Genomic DNA, 18,892 nt, shown 5'->3' on the forward strand with positions numbered 1-18,892 from the left:
GTCCCTCCCAGTGCTCCCAGTAACAAAGCCCCCTCTGTCCCAGTGCCCCTCAGTCCCTCCCAGTCCCTCCCAGTGCTCCCAGTAACAAAGCCCCCTCTGTCCCAGTGGCCCCCAGTCCCTCCCAGTGCTCCCAGTAACAAAGCCCCCTCTGTCCCAGTCCCTCCCAGTGCTCCCAGTAACAAGACCCCCCCTGTCCCAGTCTGGCCCAGCGCCCGCTCCCAACAAGCGGCGCCTTTGTACCGGCAGGGGGCGTGGCCTCCTCCATATATGGTAATGATCCTCCTTATATGGTCATAGACCACGCCCAAAGTGGGCGTGGCCTCTTCAAGCCCCGCCCACCGCCAGGACCCCGCGAGCGCCGCTGCCGAACCCGAGGGGGGGGGGCGGGGAGGGGGGACCCCGAATTTGGGGGGGATTTTGGGGGGGAGGGGCGAGCCCGGGGGGGGTCCCAGGAGTGGGGGGGGGGGGCAAAGGGGGAGGGGAGGAATTTTTGGGAATTTTTTGGGAATTTTTTGGGAATTTTTGGGGGCGATTTTGGGGAGATTTGAGGGGAATTTAGGGCGGATTTTGTTGGGAGTTTGGGGAGGATTTTGGGGGGAATTTGGAGGATTTGGGGACTTTTGGGATCGATTTGGGGGGAAGGGCAGTTCCAGGCGGGATTTTGGGGCGGATTTAGGGCGGATTTGGGGGGGGGGGGGCAGTTCTAGGGGGGATTTTTGGGATCGGATCTCGGGGAAATTCCAGGGGGGCGCGGTTTTAGGAGCGCCGATTTTGGGGTTTTTGGGGGGTTTTTGGGTTTTTTTTTTGGTTTTTTGGGGGTTTTTTTGGGGGTTTTTCGCGGGAGCTCCCCCAACCCCTCTGATTTTGGGAGTTTGGGGATTTTTTGGGGTAATTTTGGGGGGTTTTTTTGGTGGTTTTTTTTGGTGGGGTTGCCTCCACCCTGAGCCGTAAATTTGGGCTTTTTTGGGGCTTTTTTTGGGGTTTTTTTGGTGGGGCTTTCTCCTCCGAGCGCTGATTTTGGGGACTTTTAGTGGGGTGAGCTCCACCCAGCCCTCTGCTTTTGGGGAGTTTGGGGTTTTTTGGGTTTTTTTTTTGGGGGGGTGCGCTCCACGCGACGCTCTAAATTTGGGATTTTTTTCACCTTTTTTTCACCTTTTTTTCACCTTTTTCACCCTTTTTTGGGTTTTTTTTGGGGGGTCTCCATGGGGGCACCTCTGGCTCTGCTGACGCTGCTGCTCCTGGGGTGGCTCCGGCCGGGTTTTGGGGGGGGTCCCGGTGTGGGGAGGGGGCGTTTTTGGGGGGTCCCCGAGGGGGAGCAGCGGCTGCCCCGGGGGCTGCGACTGCGACCGCGACAGCGCCTGGTGCCGGGGGGGGGGGGGCGGGGGGGTCCCCAAGGGGCTCCCCCCCCGCCTGGCCACGCTGTGAGTGACCCCTCCCCAATTTAGGGACCCCTCCCCAATTGAGGGACCCCTCCTCCATTTACGGACTCTCCCCCTCCCCCCCCCCCCAAAAATAAATTTGGGGGTTCCCCCCCCCCCTGTTTCCCCCCTCCCCTTTTTTACCTTTGGAATGGTCCCGACCCCCCCCCCGACCCCCCCCCGGGAATGGGGAAATGGATCCGTCCGTGACAGCCCCGAAACCCCCCCGGGACCCCCCCTTTGGACCCCAATTTTGGGACCCCAAAACCCCCCCGGGACCCCCCCTTTGGACCCCAATTTTGGGACCCCGAAAAGCCCCCGGGACCCCCCCCTTTGGACCCCAATTTTGGGACCCACAAAACCCCCCCGGGACCCCCCCTTTGGACCCCAATTTTGGGACCCCGAAAAGCCCCCGGGACCCCCCCTTTGGACCCCAATTTTGGGACCCCCGAAAAGCCCCCGGGACCCCCCCTTTGGACCCCAATTTTGGGACCCCAAAACCCCCCCGGGACCCCCCCTTTGGACCCCAATTTTGGGACCCCGAAAAGCCCCCGGGACCCCCCCTTTGGACCCCAATTTTGGGACCCCAAAACCCCCCCGGGACCCCCCCTTTGGACCCCAATTTTGGGACCCCAAAAAGCCCCGGGACCCCCCCTTTGGACCCCAATTTCGGGACTCCCCCCTTTTTTGGGATCCCCAAAAAGCCCCCGGGACCCCCCCTTTGATCCCCCCTATTTTGGGACCCCAAAAAGCCCCCCGGGACCCCCCCTTTGGACCCCAATTTTGGGACCCCTCCCCAATTTTGGGACCCCAAAACCCCCCGGGGACCCCCCTTTGATCCCCAAATTTTTCGGACCCCCCCTTTTCTGGAATCCCCAAAACCCCCCCAGGACCCCCCCCCCCTTTGGACCCCAATTTTGGGACCCCCCCAAAACCCCCCGGGACCCCCCCTTGGACCCCAAATTTGGGACCCCAAAAACCCCCCCCCGGGGACCCCCTCTTTGATCCCCAAATTTTTGGGACCCCAAAAGCCCCCCCGGGACCCCCCCCTTGGACCCCAATTTCGGGACCCCCCCCCTTATTTTTGGGACCCCCCCAAAACCCCCCCGGACCCCCCCTTTGATCCCCCAATTCTGGGACCCCCCCCCCCTTTTTTGGGACCCCCCCAAACCCCCCCAGGACCCCCCCTTGGACCCCAATTTTGGGACCCCCCAAACCCCCCCGGGACCCCCCTTTAATCCCCAAATTTTTGGGACCCCCCCCCCTTTTTTGGGACCCCCCAAAACCCCCCCGGGACCCCCCCTTTGGACCCCAATTTTGGGACCCCTCCCCAATTTTGGGATCCTCAAAACCCCCCCGGGACCCCCCCCTTTGATCCCCAAATTTTTGGGACCCCCCCCCTTTTTTGGGACCCCCCAAAATCCCCCTTGAACCCCTCCTTGGACCCCAATTTTGGGACCCCCCAAACCCCCCCGGGACCCCCCCTTTAATCCCCAAATTTTTGGGACCCCCCCCCCCTTTTTTGGGACCCCCCAAAACCCCCCCGGGACCCCCCCTTGGACCCCAATTTCGGGACCCCCCCCCTTTTTTAGGGACCCCCCAAAACCCCCCCGGACGCCCCCATTTAATTCCCAATTTTGGGACCCCTCCCCAATTTTTGGGACCCCAAAACCCCCCCGGGACCCCCCTTTAATCCCCAAATTTTTGGGACCCCCCCCCCCCTTTTTTTGGAATCCCCAAAACCCCCCCGGGACCCCCCCTTGGACCCCAATTGGACCCTTCCAGCCCCTCCCCCCCCCCGCCCCCCATTGGTTCCTTCCAGCCAAGGCCCCGCCCCGATGACGTCACCCCTAAGCCCCGCCCCCACGCAGCCGTGGGGGGGAACTGGGACCAGTTTGGACCAGTTTGGACCAGTTGGCTGCCGGTTGGGGCCCAGTCTGGTCCCAGTTTAGCCCAGTTTGACCCCAGTTTGATCCCAGTTTGATCCCAGTTTAGCCCAGTTTGGCCCCAGTTTGATCCCAGCTTGATCCCAGTTTGGCCCAGTTTAGCCCCAGTTTGATCCCAGTTTGGCCCAGTTTGATCCCAGTTTGGCCCAGTTTAGCCCCAGTTTGATCCCAGTTTAGCCCAGTTTGATCCCAGTTTGGCCCCAGTTTAGCCCCAGTTTGATCCCAGTTTGGCCCCAGTTTGATCCCAGTTTGGCCCCAGTTTGATCCCAGTTTGATCCCAGTTTGGCCCAGTTTAGCCCCAGTTTGATCCCAGTTTGGCCCAGTTTGGTCCCAGTTTAGCCCAGTTTGATCCCAGTTTGATCCCAGTTTGATCCCAGTTTGGCCCCAGTTTGGCCCCAGTTTAGCCCCAGTTTGGCCCCAGTTTAGCCCCAGTTTGATCCCAGTTTGATCCCAGTTTGGCCCCAGTTTAGCCCCAGTTTGGTCCCAGTTTGATCCCAGTTTGGCCCAGTTTGGTCCCAGTTTGGTCCCAGTTTGATCCCAGTTTGGCCCAGTTTGATCCCAGTTTGGTCCCAGTTTGATCCCAGTTTGGCCCAGTTTGGTCCCAGTTTGATCCCAGTTTGATCCCAGTTTGGTCCCAGTTTGATCCCAGTTTGGCCCAGTTTGGCCCAGTTTGATCCCAGTTTGGTCCCAGTTTGATCCCAGTTTGGCCCAGTTTGGTCCCAGTTTGATCCCAGTTTGATCCCAGTTTGGCCCAGTTTGATCCCAGTTTGGTCCCAGTTTGATCCCAGTTTGATCCCAGTTTGGTCCCAGTTTGATCCCAGTTTGGCCCAGTTTGGCCCAGTTTGATCCCAGTTTGGTTCCAGTTTGATCCCAGTTTGGCCCAGTTTGGTCCCAGTTTGATCCCAGTTTGATCCCAGTTTGGTCCCAGTTTGATCCCAGTTTGGCCCAGTTTGGTCCCAGTTTGATCCCAGTTTGGTCCCAGTTTGGTCCCAGTTTGATCCCAGTTTGATCCCAGTTTGATCCCAGTTTGGTCCCAGTTTGGTCCCAGTTTAGCCCCAGTTTGGCCCAGTTTGGTCCCAGTTTGATCCCAGTTTGATCCCAGTTTGGCCCAGTTTGGTCCCAGTTTGATCCCAGTTTGGCCCAGCTTGGTCCCAGTTCACCCCAGTTCCTCCCTGGTTTTTCCACTGCCCTCCCAGTCCCTCCCAGTCCCTCCCAGTCCCTCCCAGTTCATCCCAGTCCCTCCCAGTCCCTCCCATTTTTTCCCAATTCCCCCCATTTCCTCCCAAAATCCCCCCAAAACTCCAAAATTCCCCCCAAATTCCCCAAATTTCCTCCCAAATCCCAATTTCCCCCCGATTTTTCCCAAATTCCCTCATTTTCCCAATTTCTCCCCAATTTCCCCCATTTTTTCCCAATTTCTCCCTTTTTATTCCCATTTCCTCCCCAAATTCCCCCAAATTCCCCCCAAAAATCCCCCAAATTCCCCAAATTTCCCCCAAAATCCCCCAAAAATCCCCCAAATTCCCCCCAAAAATCCCCCCAAAATCCCCAAATTCCCCAGAATTCCCCCAAATTCCCCAAATTTCCCCCCAAAATTCCAAATTTAATTCCCCCAAATTCCCCAAATTTCCCAAAAATTCCCCCAAAAATCACCCCAAATTCTCCCCAATTCCCCCCAAAAATCCCCCAAAAATCCCAAAATTCCCCCAAAATTCCCCCAAATTCCCCCAAATTTCCCAAAAATTCCCCCAAAAATTCCCAATTTTTCTCAATTTCTCCCCAATTTCCCCCTTTTTATTCCCATTTCCTCCCAAATTTCCCCCAAATTTCCCAAAAATTCCCCCAAAATCCCCCAAAATCCAATTTCCCCCATAATTCCCCCAAATTCCCCCAAATTCCCCTTTTTTCCCCAATTTTCCCATTTTTCCCCATTTTTTCCCAATTTCTCCCCAATTTCCCCCATTTTTCCCCCCAATCCCCTCCCCCCATTCCCGATTTGCCCAAATTCGCCCTTTCTGGCCCCGATTCCGCAGCTCCCTGATCCGCTGGGACATCGAGGGCGCTGCCCGAGGGGAGCTTCCGGCAAACCCCGGCGCTGACCCTGCTGTGAGTGACCCCAAAACCGCCCAAGTGACCCAAAAACGGCCCCAAAAGGGCCCAAATGACCCAAAACGGCCCCAAATGACCCCAAAAATGACCCCAAAAGGGCCCAAATGACCCAAAACGGCCTCAAATGGCACCAAAACCGCCCCAAATGACCCCAAAACGGCCCAAATGACCCAAAACGGCCCAAATGACCCCAAAACGGCCTCAAATGGCACCAAAACCGCCCCAAATGACCCCAAAACGGCCCCAAAAACGGCCCCAAATGACCCAAAACGGCCTCAAATGGCCCAAAATGGCCCCAAATGACCCCAAAAATGACCCCAAAAGGGCCCAAAATGACCCAAAACGGCCCCAAATGACCCAAAACGGCCCAAATGGCCCCAAAACCGCCCCAAATGACCCCAAAACGGCCCCAAAACGGCCCCAAATGACCCCAAAAGGGCCCCAAATGGCGCCAAAATGACCAAAATTACCTCAGAATGGCCCCAAATGACCCCAAAACAGCCCCAAATGGCCCCAAATGACCCAAAACGGCCCCAAATGACCCAAAATTGGCCCAAAATGACCCCAAATGGCCCCAAATGACCCCAAAAGGGCCCAAATTACCCAAAAATGACCCCAAATGGCCCCAAATGACCCCAAAAGGGCCCAAACGGCCCCAAAACAGCCCCAAATGACCCCAAATGGCCCAAAATGGCCCCAAAATGACCAATACTTACCCCAAAATGGCCCCAAATGACCCCAAATGACCAAAATTACCTCAGAATGGCCCCAAATGACCCCAAAATGGCCCCAAATGACCCCAAATGACCCCAAAATGGCCCCAATAGGACCCAAACAGCCCCGAAATGGCCGCAAATGGCCCCAAATGATCCCAAAAGAGCCCAAATTACCCAAAAATGACCCCAAATGGCCCCAAACGGCCCCAAAACAGCCCCAAATGACCCCAAAAGGGCCCCAAATGGCCCCAAAATGACCAAAATTTACCCCAAAATGGCCCCAAATGACCCCAAAAGGGCCCAAATGGCCCCAAATGGCCCCAAAATGACCCCAAAAGGGCCCAAACGGCCCCAAAACGGCCCCAAATGGCCCCAAATGATCCCAAAATGACCCAAAATGGCCCAAAATTACCCCAAATGGCCCCAAATGGCCCCAAATGGCTCAAAATGGCCTCAAAATGGCCCAAAATGACCCCATAAGGGCCCAAATTACCCCAAATGGCCCAAAATGACCCCAAAATGGCCCCCAAAGGCCCCAAAATGGCCCCAAATGATCCCAAGTGTCCCAAAATGACCCCAAAAGGGCCCAAATGGCCCCAAAGGCCCCAAAATGGCCCCAAATGACCCCAAATTGGCCCAAAATGACCCCAAATGGCCCAAAATGGCCCCAAATGACCAAAATTACCTCAGAATGGCCCCAAATGACCCCAAAACGGCCCCAAATGACCCCAAATGGCCCCAAAATGGCCCAAACTGGCCTCAAATGGCCCCAAAATGACGCCAAATGGCCCCAAATTGGCCCAAAATGGCCCCAAATCGCCCAAATTGCCCCAAATCGCCCCAAAACGGCCCCAAATGGCCTCAAAATGGCCCCAAACAGCCCCAAAATGGCTCCAAATGACCCCAAATGCCCCCAAATGGCCCCAAAATGGCCCCATATGGCCCCAAATGACCCCAAAATGGCCCCAAACGGCCCCAAAATGGCCTCAAATTGGCCCCAAATTGGCCCCAAATTGGCCCCAAATGACCCCAAATTGGCCCAAAACGGCCCCAAATGACCAAAATTACCTCAGAATGGCCCCAAATGACCCCAAAATGGCCCCAAAAGGGCCCAAATTACCCAAAAATGACCCCAAAAGGGCCCCAAATGGCCCCAAATGGCCCCAAAATGACCAAAATTTACCCCAAAATGGCCCCAAATGACCCAAAATGATCCCAAAATGACCCCAAATGGCCCAAAATGATCCCAAAAGGGCCCCAAATGGCCCCAAATGGCTCAAAATGGCCCAAAATGACCCCATAAGGGCCCAAATGGCCCCAAATGGCCCCAAAACGGCCCCAAATGCCCCCAAATGGCCCCAAAATGACCAAAATTTACCCCTAAATGGCCCCAAATGACCCAAAATGGCCTCACATGGCCCCAAAATGACCCCAAATGGCCCCAAATGACCCCAAAATTACCCCAAATGACCCTAAATGACCCCAAATGGCCCCAAATGGCCCCAAAATGGCCCCAAATGACCCCAAATGACCCCAAATGGCCCCAAAATGACCCCAAAATGACCCCAAATGACCAAAATTACCTCAGAATGGCCCCAAATGGCCCCAAATTGGCTCCAAAATGGCCCCAAATGACCCAAAATGGCCCAAAATGTCCTAAATGTCCCAAATGACCCAAAAATGGCCCCAAATGGCCCAAAAATGGCCCCAAACAGCCCCAAAATGGCTCCAAATGACCCCAAAAGGGCCCCAAATGACCCCAAAATGGCCTCAAATTGGCCCCAAATTGGCCCCAAATGGGCCCCAAATGACCCCAAATTGGCCCAAAACGGCCCCAAATGACCAAAATTACCTCAGAATGGCCCCAAATGAACCCAAAATGGCCCCAAAAGGGCCCAAATTACCCAAAAATGACCCCAAAAGGGCCCCAAATGGCCCCAAATGTCCCCAAATGGCCCCAAAATGACCAAAATTTACCCCAAAATGGCCCCAAATGACCCAAAATGACCCCAAAAGGGCCCAAACGGCCCCAAAATGGCCCCAAATGGCCCCAAATGATCCCAAAATGACCCCAAATGGCCCAAAATGACCCCAAAAGGGCCCCAAATGGCCCCAAATGGCTCAAAATGGCCCAAAATGACCCCAAAAGGGCCCAAATGGCCCCAAATGGCCCAAAATGACCCCAAAACGGCCCCAAATGGCCCCAAATGGCCCCAAAATGACCCCAAAAGGGCCCAAACGGCCCCAAAATGGCCCCAAATGGACCCAAATGATCCCAAAATGACCCAAAATGGCCCAAAATGACCCCAAAAGGGCCCAAATTACCCAAAAATGGCCCCAAATGACCCAAAATTGGCCCCAAATGACCCCAAATGACAGCAAATGGCCTCAAAATGGCCCAAAATGACCCCAAAAGGACCCCAAATGACCCCAAAAGGGCACAAATTACCCAAAAATGACCCCAAAAGGGCCCAAACGGCCCCAAAACGGCTCCAAATGGCCCCAAAAGGGCCCAAATGACCCCAAATGGCCCCAAAGGCCCCAAAATGGCCCCAAATGACCCCAAAATGACCCAAAATTATCCCAAAATGGCCAAAAATGGCTCCAAAATGACCGCAAATGACCAAAATTACCTCAGATTGGCCCCAAATGGCCCCAAATGGCCCCAAATGGCCCCAAAATGGCCCCAACTGAGCCCAAATCCCCTCCCCCCCCCCCAGCCTGGTGACCTCGGGGCGCCTGGGAAGCATCGGGGACGGCGCCTTCGCAGGGCTGGGGGCACTGGAGTACCTGTGAGTGAACTGGGACGGACTGGGAGGGACTGGGAGGGACTGGGAGGGACTGGGAGGGAACTGGGAGGGACTGGGAGGGAACTGGGAGGGACTGGGAGGGACTGGGAGGGGATTGGGAGGGACTGGGAGTGAACTGGGACGGACTGGGAGGGAACTGGGAGGGACTGGGAGGGGATTGGGAGGGGATTGGGAGGGACTGGGAGGGGATTGGGAGGGACTGGGAGGGGATTGGGAGGGGATTGGGAGGGACTGGGTTATACTGGGAGGGACTGGGAGGGAACTGGGAGGGACTGGGAGGGGATTGGGAGGGAACTGGGTTATACTGGGAGGGACTGGGAGGGAACTGGGAGGGACTGGGAGGGACTGGGAGGGGATTGGGAGGGACTGGGAGGGAACTGGGAGGGACTGGGAGGGGATTGGGAGGGGATTGGGAGGGACTGGGTTATACTGGGAGGGACTGGGAGGAACTGGGACAAACTGGGAGGGACTGGGAGGGGATTGGGAGGGGATTGCGAGGGACTGGGAAGGACTGGGAAGGACTGGGAGGGGATTGGGAGGGGCTGGGAGGGGATTGGGAGGGGACTGGGAGGGACTGGGAGGGGATTGGGGGGGAACTGGGAGGGGACTGGGAGGGACTGGGAGGGGACTGGGAGGGACTGGGAGGGAACTGGGAGGGACTGGGAGGGAACTGGGAGGGACTGGGAGGGACTGGGAGGGACTGGGGGGGACTGGGAGGGAACTGGGAGGGGACTGGGTTGGACTGGGAGGGAACTGGGAGGGAACTGGGAGGGGATTGGGAGGGGACTGGGAGGGAACTGGGATGCACTGGGACAAACTGGGAGGGACTGGGAGGGGACTGGGAGGGGACTGGGAGGGACTGGGAGGGAACTGGGAGGGACTGGGAGGGGACTGGGAGGGGACTGGGGGGGACTGGGAGGGGACTGGGAGGGAACTGGGATGCACTGGGACAAACTGGGAGGGACTGGGAGGGGATTGGGAGGGACTGGGACAAACTGGGAGGGACTGGGAGGGAACTGGGAGGGACTGGGAGGGGACTGGGAGGGGACTGGGCCAAACTGGGCCAAACTGGGACAGACTGGGAGAGACTGGGAGGAAATTGGGGAAAAAATGGGGGGGAATGGGAGGAATTGGGAGGGACTGGGTTATACTGGGACAAACTGGGAGGGAACTGGGAGGGGATTGGGAGGGACTGGGAGGGACTGGGAGGGAACTGGGACAAACTGGGAGGGAACTGGGTTATACTGGAAGGAACTGGGAGGGGACTGGGAGGGGAAATAGGAGGGGACTGGGAGAGAACTGGGAGAAACTGGGAGGGACTGGGAGCCCCATTTGGATCTGAACTGGTCTGAAGTGGTCCGGACTGGTGGGAACTGGTGGGAACTGGTTGGAACTGGTGGGAACTGGTGGGAACTGGTCCCGAACTGGTGGGAACTGGTGGGAACTGGTTGGAACTGGTCCCAAACTGGTGGGAACTGGTGGGAACTGGTTGGAACTGGTGGGAACTGGTGGGAACTGGTGGGAACTGGTTGGAACTGGTCCCAAACTGGTGGGAACTGGTCCCAAACTGGTGGGAACTGGTGGGAACTGGTGGGAACTGGTTGGAACTGGTCCCAAACTGGTGGGAACTGGTTGGAACTGGTGGGAACTGGTCCCAAACTGGTGGGAACTGGTCCCAAACTGGTCCCAAACTGGTGGGAACTGGTGGGAACTGGTCCCAAACTGGTGCTTAACTGGTCCCAAACTGGTGGGAACTGGTCCCAAACTGGTGGGAACTGGTGGGAACTGGTCCCAAACTGGTGGGAATGGTGGGAACTGGTGGGAACTGGTGGGAACTGGTGGGAACTGGTCCCAAACTGGTCCCAAACTGGTGGGAACTGGTCCCAAACTGGTGGGAACTGGTGGGAACTGGTCCCAAACTGGTGGGAATGGTGGGAACTGGTGGGAACTGGTGGGAACTGGTCCCAAACTGGTCCCGAACTGGTGCCGAACTGGTCCCGAACTGGTGCCCAGGTTCATCGAGGACACCGAGCTCGGCGCCATCGCGCCCACGGCCCTCAGGGGGCTCCGGGGGCTCCTCTTCCTGTGAGTGCCCCAAAACCGCCCCGAATGTCCCAAAATGGCCCCAAACGGCCCCAAAACCGCCCCGAATGTCCCAAAATGGCCCCAAAACCGCCCCAAAACCGCCCAAAACCGCCCAAAACCGCCCCAAAACCGCCCTGAACCGCCCCGAACGGCCCCAAAACCGCCCCAAACGGCCCCAAAACTGCCCCGAACCGCCCCAAAACCGCCCCAAACAGCCCCAAAACCGCCCCAAAATGGCCCCAAACGGCCCCAAATGGCCCCAAAACCGCCCCAAAACCGCCCCAAAATGGCCCCAAAACCGCCCCAAATGACCCCAAACGGCCCCAAAACCGCCCCAAACCGCCCCGAACGGCCCCCAAACGGCCCCGAACGGTCCCAAAACTGCCCCGAACCGCCCCAAAACCGCCCCAAAATGGCCCCAAAACCGCCCCGAACAGCCCCAAAACCGCCCCAAAATGGCCCCAAACGGCCCCAAATGGCCCCAAAACCGCCCCAAAACCGCCCCAAAATGGCCCCAAAACCGCCCCAAATGACCCCAAACGGCCCCAAAACCGCCCCAAACGGCCCCAAACGGCCCCAAACGGCCCCAAAACCGCCCCAAAACCGCCCCAAACGGCCCCAAAACCGCCCCAAACCGCCCCAAACGGCCCCAAAACCGCCCCGAACGGCCCCAAAACCGCCCCGAACGGCCCCAAAACGGCCCCAAAACCGCCCCGAACGGCCCCAAAACCGCCCCAAATGACCCCAAAACCGCCCCAAACGGCCCGAAACGGCCCCAAAACCGCCCCAAACGGCCCCAAAACCGCCCCAAACGGCCCCAAAACCGCCCCAAACGGCCCCAAACGGCCCCAAAACCGCCCCAAACGGCCCCAAAACCGCCCCAAACGGCCCCAAACAGCCCCAAACGGCCCCAAACGGCCCCAAAACCGCCCCAAACCGCCCCGAACGGCCCCAAAACCGCCCCAAATGACCCCAAAACCGCCCCAAACGGCCCGAAACGGCCCCAAAACCGCCCCAAAACCGCCCCAAACAGCCCCAAAACGGCCCCGAATGGCCCCAAAATGGCCCCGAATGGCCCCAAACGGCCCCAAATGGCCCCAAATGGCCCCAAATGGCCCCAAACCGGCCCCAAATGACCCCAAATGTCCCAAAATTGCCCCAAATGGCCCCAAATGGCCCCAATGTCCCCCAATGTCCCCCACCCCATTCTGTCCTTCTGCCCCTGTGTCCATCTGTCCGTCTGTCCGTCTGTCCCCGTGTCCGTCTGTCCGTGTGTCCATCTGTCCCTGTGTCCATCTGTCCCCGTGTCCATCTGTCCGTGTGTCCGTCTGTCCCCGTGTCCATCTGTCCGTGTGTCCATCTGTCCGTGTGTCCGTCTGTCCATCTGTCCGTCTGTCCCTCTGTCCATCTGTCCGTGTGTCCGTCTGTCCATCTGTCCGTCTGTCCGTGTGTCCATCTGTCCGTGTGTCCGTCTGTCCGTGTGTCCATCTGTCCGTCTGTCCCCGTGTCCATCTGTCCGTGTGTCCATCTGTCCGTGTGTCCATCTGTCCGTGTGTCCGTCTGTCCCCCCCAGGAGTTTGGCCAACAACCGCCTGGAGTCGCTGCCCCGGGGGCTCTTCCAGGACCTGGGGACCCTGACCCAGCTGTGAGTGACGGACGGACGGACGGACACGGGGGGGGACAGACGGACACGGGGGGGACACACGGACACGGGGGGGGACAGACGGACACGGGGGGGACACACGGACACGGGGGGGGACAGACGGACACGGGGGGGACAGACGGACACGGGGGGGACAGACGGACACGGGGGGGGACAGACGGACACGGGGGGGACAGACGGACACGGGGGGGGACAGACGGACACGGGGACAGGGGGACGGGGGGGACAGACGGACACGGGGGGGGACAGACGGACACGGGGGGGGACAGACGGACACGGGGGGGGGACAGACGGACACGGGGACGGACGGACACGGGGGGGACAGACGGACACGGGGGGGGACAGACGGACATGGGGACGGACGGACACGGGGACGGACGGACACGGGGGGGGACAGACGGACACGGGGGGGACAGACGGACACGGGGGGGACAGACGGACACGGGGGGGACACACGGACACGGGGGGGACAGACGGACACGGGGGGGACAGACGGACACGGGGACGGACGGACACGGGGGGGACAGACGGACACGGGGGGGACAGACGGACACGGGGGGGACAGACGGACACGGGGGGGACAGACGGACACGGGGACAGGGGGACGGGGGGGACAGACGGACACGGGGGGGGACAGACGGACACGGGGGGGGACAGACGGACACGGGGGGGGGGACAGACGGACACGGGGGGGGACAGACGGACACGGGGACAGGGGGACGGGGGGGGTTGGGCACAGGGGCTGGCACAGGGGTGGCCCCTGGTGGCCCTTGGTGCCACTCGGTGCCATTTTGTGCCATTTTGGGCCCTTTTTGTGCCTTTTTTGTGCCATTTGGTGCCATTTTGTGCCATTTTTGTTCAATTTTGGTGCCATTCTGTGCCATTCTGTGCCATTCTGTGCCATTCTGTGCCCTTTTTGTGCCATTCGGTGCCATTTTTGTGCCATTTTGTGCCATTCTGTGCCATTCTGTGCCATTTGGTGCCATTTTTGTGCCATTTTTGTGCCATTTCGGTGCCACCTGGTGCCACCCGGTGCCATTTTTATGCCATTCGGTTCCATTTTGTGCCATTTTGGTGCCATTTTGTGCCCTTTTTGTGCCATTCCGTGCCATTTTTGTTCCATTTTGTGCCATTCTGTGCCATTTTTGTGCCATTTTTGTGCCATTTTGTTCCATTTCGGTGGCCTCCGGTGCCCTTTTTGTGCCATTTTGTGCCATTTCGGTGCCATTTTGTGCCATTTTTGTGCCATTCTGTGCCATTTTTGTTCCATTTTGTGCCATTTGGTGCCATTTTTTTCCATTTCGGTGCCATTTTTGTGCCATTTGGTGCCATTTTGTGACCTTTTTGTGCCATTTTTGTGCCATCCGGTGCCATTTTTGTGCCATTCTGTGCCCTTTTTGTGCCATTTTGTGCCATTCTGTGCCATTCTGTGCCATTTTTGTTCCATTTTGTGCCATTTTGTGCCATTTGGTGCCATTTTTGTGCCATTTTGTGCCATTTTTGTTCCATTCTGTGCCATTTTGTTCCATTTTGTGCCACTCTGTGCCATTTTTGTGCCCTTTTTGTGCCATTTTTGTTCCATTTTGTGCCATTCGGTGCCATTTTTGTGCCATTCTGTGCCATTTTTGTTCCATTTTGTGCCATTCTGTGCCATCCGGTGCCATTTTTGTGCCATTTTCGTGCCATTTTTGTGCCATTCTGTGCCATTTTTGTGCCATTTTTATGCCATTCGGTGCCATTTTTATGCCATTCTGTGCCATTTTGTGCCCTTTTTGTGCCATTCAGTGCCATTTGGTGCCATTTTGTTCCATTTCGGTGCCATTTTTGTGCCATTTGGTGCCATTCTGTGCCATTTTTGTGCCATTTTGGTGCCATTTTTGTGCCATTTTTGTGCCATTTTTGTGCCATTTTTGTGCCATTCTGTGCCATTTTTGTGCCATTTTGTGCCATTCTGTGCCATTTTTGTTCCATTTCTGTGCCATTTCGGTGCCATTCTGTGCCATTTTGTGCCATTTTGGTGCCATTTTTGTTCCATTTTTGTTCCATTTTTGTTCCATTCTGTGCCATTTGGTGCCATTCTGTGCCATTCGGTGCCATTCTGTGCCATTCTGTGCCCTTTTTGTGCCATTCTGTGCCCTTTTTGTTCCACCCGGTGCCCCCGGTGCCCCCCGGTGCCCGCAGGGATCTCCGTGGGAACCCGTTCCGCTGCGATTGCCGCCTGCGCTGGCTCCTGCGCTGGATGGGCACCCGCCCCTCCCCCACCCCCCCCGAGGGCGGCGGGCGCTGCCGAGCGCCCCTCCCCCACCAGGGCACCCCCCTGGCCCTGCTGAGCCCCCGGCAGCTCCAGTGCCACCGGCACGGTAACTGGGACAAACTGGGAGGGACTGGGAGGGAGTGGGAGGGAGTGGGAGGGACTGGGAGGGGACTGGGAGGGGATTGGGAGGGACTGGGAGGGACTGGAGGGAACTGGGAGGGGACTGGGAGGGGACTGGGAGGGACTGGGAGGGACTGGGAGGGGATTGGGAGGGACTGGGAGGAACTGGGAGGGGATTGGGAGGGGATTGGGAGGGACTGGGAGGGACTGGGAGGGACTGGAGGGAACTGGGAGGGGACTGGGAGGGACTGGGAGGGAACTGGGAGGGAACTGGGTTATACTGGGTTATACTGGGAGCCACTGGGATGCACTGGGAGGGAACTGGGAGGGACTAGGAGGCACTGGGTTATACTGGGAGGGACTGGGTTATACTGGGAGGGGACTGGGAGGGATTGGGAGGGACTGGGATGGAACTGGGAGAGACTGGGAGGGGACTGGGAGGGGACTGGGAGGGACTGGGAGGGACTGGGAGGGGATTGGGAGGGACTGGGAGGGGATTGGGAGGGACTGGGAGGGACTCGGGAGCACTAGGTTATACTGGGAGGGACTGGGTTATACTGGGAGGGGACTGGAGGGGGATAAAACCTGGCGGATTTGGGGTGAAAAATGGGGCCATTTTAGGGGTGAAAACGGCACTGGGAGGGACTGGGAGGGAACTGGGAGGGGATTGGGAGGGACTGGGAGGGACTGGGAGGGACTGGGAGGGGACTGGGGAGGAACTGGGAGGGGATTGGGATGGACTGGGAGGGAACTGGGAGGGACTGGGAGGCACTGGGTTATACTGGGAGGGACTGGGATGCACTGGGTTATACTGGGAGGGGACTGGGATGGACTGGGAGGGAACTGGGAGGGAACTGGGAGGGGACTGGGAGGGGACTGGGAGGGAATGGGAGGGAACTGGGAGGGAACTGGGAGGGGATTGGGAGGGACTGGGAGGGACTGGGAGGGACTGGGAGGGGACTGGGGAGGAACTGGGAGGCACTGGGTTATACTGGGAGGGACTGGGATGCACTGGGTTATACTGGGAGGGGACTGGGATGGACTGGGAGGGAACTGGGAGGGAACTGGGAGGGGACTGGGAGGGGACTGGGAGGGAATGGGAGGGAACTGGGAGGGACTGGGAGGGGATTGGGAGGGACTGGGAGGGGACTGGGAGGGGACTGGGAGGGACTGGGAGGGGATTGGGAGGGACTGGGTTATACTGGGAGGGGACTGGGTTATACTGGGTTATACTGGGAGGGGACTGGAGGGGGATAAAACCGGGTGGTTTTGGGGTGAAAAATGGGGCGATTTTAGGGGTGAAAATGGCACTGGGAGGGACTGGGAGGGAACTGGGAGGGGATTGGGAGGGACTGGGAGGGAACTGGGAGGGGATTGGGAGGGACTGGGAGGGAACTGGGAGGGACTGGGAGGGACTGGGAGGGGATTGGGAGGGGATTGGGAGGGACTGGGAGGGACTGGGAGGGATTGGGAGGGACTGGGAGGCACTGGGTTATACTGGGAGCCAGTGGGAGGGGATTGGGTTATACTGGGAGGGGACTGGGAGGGGACTGGGAGGGAACTGGGGGTGTCCCTGGGGTGCCCCACACCGTCCCCGTGTGCCCCCTGTGCCCCACACCGTCCCCGTGTGCCCCACACCATCCCCCTGTGCCCCGTGTGCCCCACACCATCCCCGTGTGCCCCACACCATCCCCCCGTGCCCCACACCGTCCCCGTGTGCCCCACACCATCCCCGTGTGCCCCCTGTGCCCCACACCATCCCCGTGTGCCCCACACCGTCCCCCCGTGCCCCACACCGTGCCCCACACCGTCGCCCCGTGCCCCACACCGTGCCCCACACCGTCCCCCCGTGCCCCACACCGTGCCCCACACCGTGCCCCCTGTGCCCCACACCAATCCCCCCGTGCCCCACACCGTCCTCCCGTGCCCCACACCGTGCCCCCTGTGCCCCACACCATCCCCGCGTGCCCCCCGTGCCCCACACCGTGCCCCCTGTGCCCCACACCATCCCCGCGTGCCCCCCGTGCCCCACACCGTGCCCCCTGTGCCCCACACCATCCCCGCGTGCCCCCCGTGCCCCACACCGTGCCCCACACCGTGCCCCCCGTGCCCCACACCGTCCCCCCGTGCCCCACACCGTGCCCCACACCGTGCCCCACACCAATCCCCCCGTGCCCCACACCGTGCCCCCTGTGCCACACACCAATCCCCCCGTGCCCCACACCGTGCCCCGTGTGCCCCACACCATCCCCGTGTGCCCCTTGTGCCCCACACCGTCCCTGTGTGCCCCACACCATCCCCGCGTGCCCCCCGTGCCCCACACCGTGCCCCACACCGTGCCCCACACCAATCCCCCCGTGCCCCACCCCGTGCCCCACCCCGTGCCCCACCCCGTGCCCCCTGTGCCCCACCCCGTGCCCCACCCCGTGCCCCACCCCGTGCCCCACACCGTCCCCCCGTGCCCCACCCCGTGCCCCACCCCGTGCCCCACACCGTGCCCCCTGTGCCCCACACCAATCCCCCCGTGCCCCACCCCGTGCCCCACCCCGTGCCCCACACCGTCCCCCCGTGCCCCACCCCGTGCCCCACCCCGTGCCCCACACCGTGCCCCCTGTGCCCCACACCAATCCCCCCGTGCCCCACCCCGTGCCCCACCCCGTGCCCCACCCCGTGCCCCACACCGTGCCCCACCCCGTGCCCCACACCGTCCCCCCGTGCCCCACACCGTCCCCGTGTGCCCCACCCCGTGCCCCCCGTGCCCCACCCCGTGCCCCACACCGTGCCCCCTGTGCCCCACACCGTGCCCCACCCTGTGCCCCCCGTGCCCCACCTCGTGCCCCCCGTGCCCCACACCGTGCCCCACACCGTGCCCCACCCCGTGCCCCACACCGTGCCCCCTGTGCCCCACACCGTGCCCCCTGTGCCCCACACCGTGCCCCACACCGTGCCCCACCCCGTGCCCCACACCGTGCCCCACACCAATCCCCCCGTGCCCCACCCCGTGCCCCACCCCGTGCCCCCTGTGCCCCACACCGTGCCCCCCGTGCCCCCAGAGCTGCGGCCGTTCCAGTCGCTGCCCTTCTCGTCGCTCGGGGCCGAGCCCTTCGCGCTCGGGGGGCACCCGGGGGTGGCCCTGGCCCAGCCCGCGGCCGGAGGCTGCGCCCTGCTGGAGTGGGACCAGCTCGGGGGGGCGGTTCCGGGCCCCGACCGTCATCAACAGTGAGAGAAAATGGGGCAAAAACGGGGGGAAACGGGAAAAAATGGGCAAAAAATGGGGGAAAATGGGCAAAAACGGGGGAAAAACGGCGAAAACTGGGGAAAAATGGGGGGAAAATGGGGGGGAATGGGGTGGGAGTGGGACCAGCTCGGGGGGCGGTTCCGGGCCCCGACCATCATCAACAGTGAGAGAAAATGGGGCAAAAACGGGGGGGAAACGGGAAAAAATGGGGGGGAAATGGGGAGAAATGGGGGGAAATGGGGGGAAATGGGGAAAAATGGGGGGAAAATGGGGGGAAATGGGGAAAAATGGGGGGAAAATGGGGGGAAATGGGGTGGGAGTGGGAGCAGCTCGGGGGGCGGTTCCGACCGTCATCAACAGTGAGAGGAAATGGGGTGAAATCAGGGGAAAACGGGAAAAAATGGGGAAAAACAGGGAAAAACCAGGGGGAAATGGGGAAAAATGGGGGGAAATGGGGTGGGAGTGGGACCAGCTCGGGGGGAGGTTCCAACCATCATCAACAGTGAGAGAAAATGGGGCAAAAACGGGGGGAA

The 18,892-nt window shown here is 59.8% G+C and overlaps 1 protein-coding gene across 1 annotated transcript in view; it reads left to right on the plus strand.

Annotated features, from left to right (window-relative positions):
• LOC138101974 (leucine-rich repeat LGI family member 4-like) overlaps positions 1-18,892 on the plus strand; it is a 33,123-nt gene that overhangs the window by 1,811 nt on the left and 12,420 nt on the right. Inside the window, exons 2-8 of the mRNA XM_068999719.1 lie at positions 1,311-1,421; positions 5,398-5,474; positions 8,885-8,981; positions 11,013-11,084; positions 12,658-12,729; positions 14,929-15,107; positions 18,175-18,314. Coding sequence (XP_068855820.1) covers positions 1,311-1,421; positions 5,398-5,474; positions 8,885-8,981; positions 11,013-11,084; positions 12,658-12,729; positions 14,929-15,107; positions 18,175-18,314 — 748 coding nt within the window. The remainder of the gene's footprint in view (positions 1-1,310; positions 1,422-5,397; positions 5,475-8,884; positions 8,982-11,012; positions 11,085-12,657; positions 12,730-14,928; positions 15,108-18,174; positions 18,315-18,892) is intronic.

The sequence above is a fragment of the Aphelocoma coerulescens genome, unplaced genomic scaffold, assembly GCF_041296385.1.
Source record: "Aphelocoma coerulescens isolate FSJ_1873_10779 unplaced genomic scaffold, UR_Acoe_1.0 HiC_scaffold_60, whole genome shotgun sequence".
Taxonomy (NCBI): domain Eukaryota; kingdom Metazoa; phylum Chordata; class Aves; order Passeriformes; family Corvidae; genus Aphelocoma; species Aphelocoma coerulescens.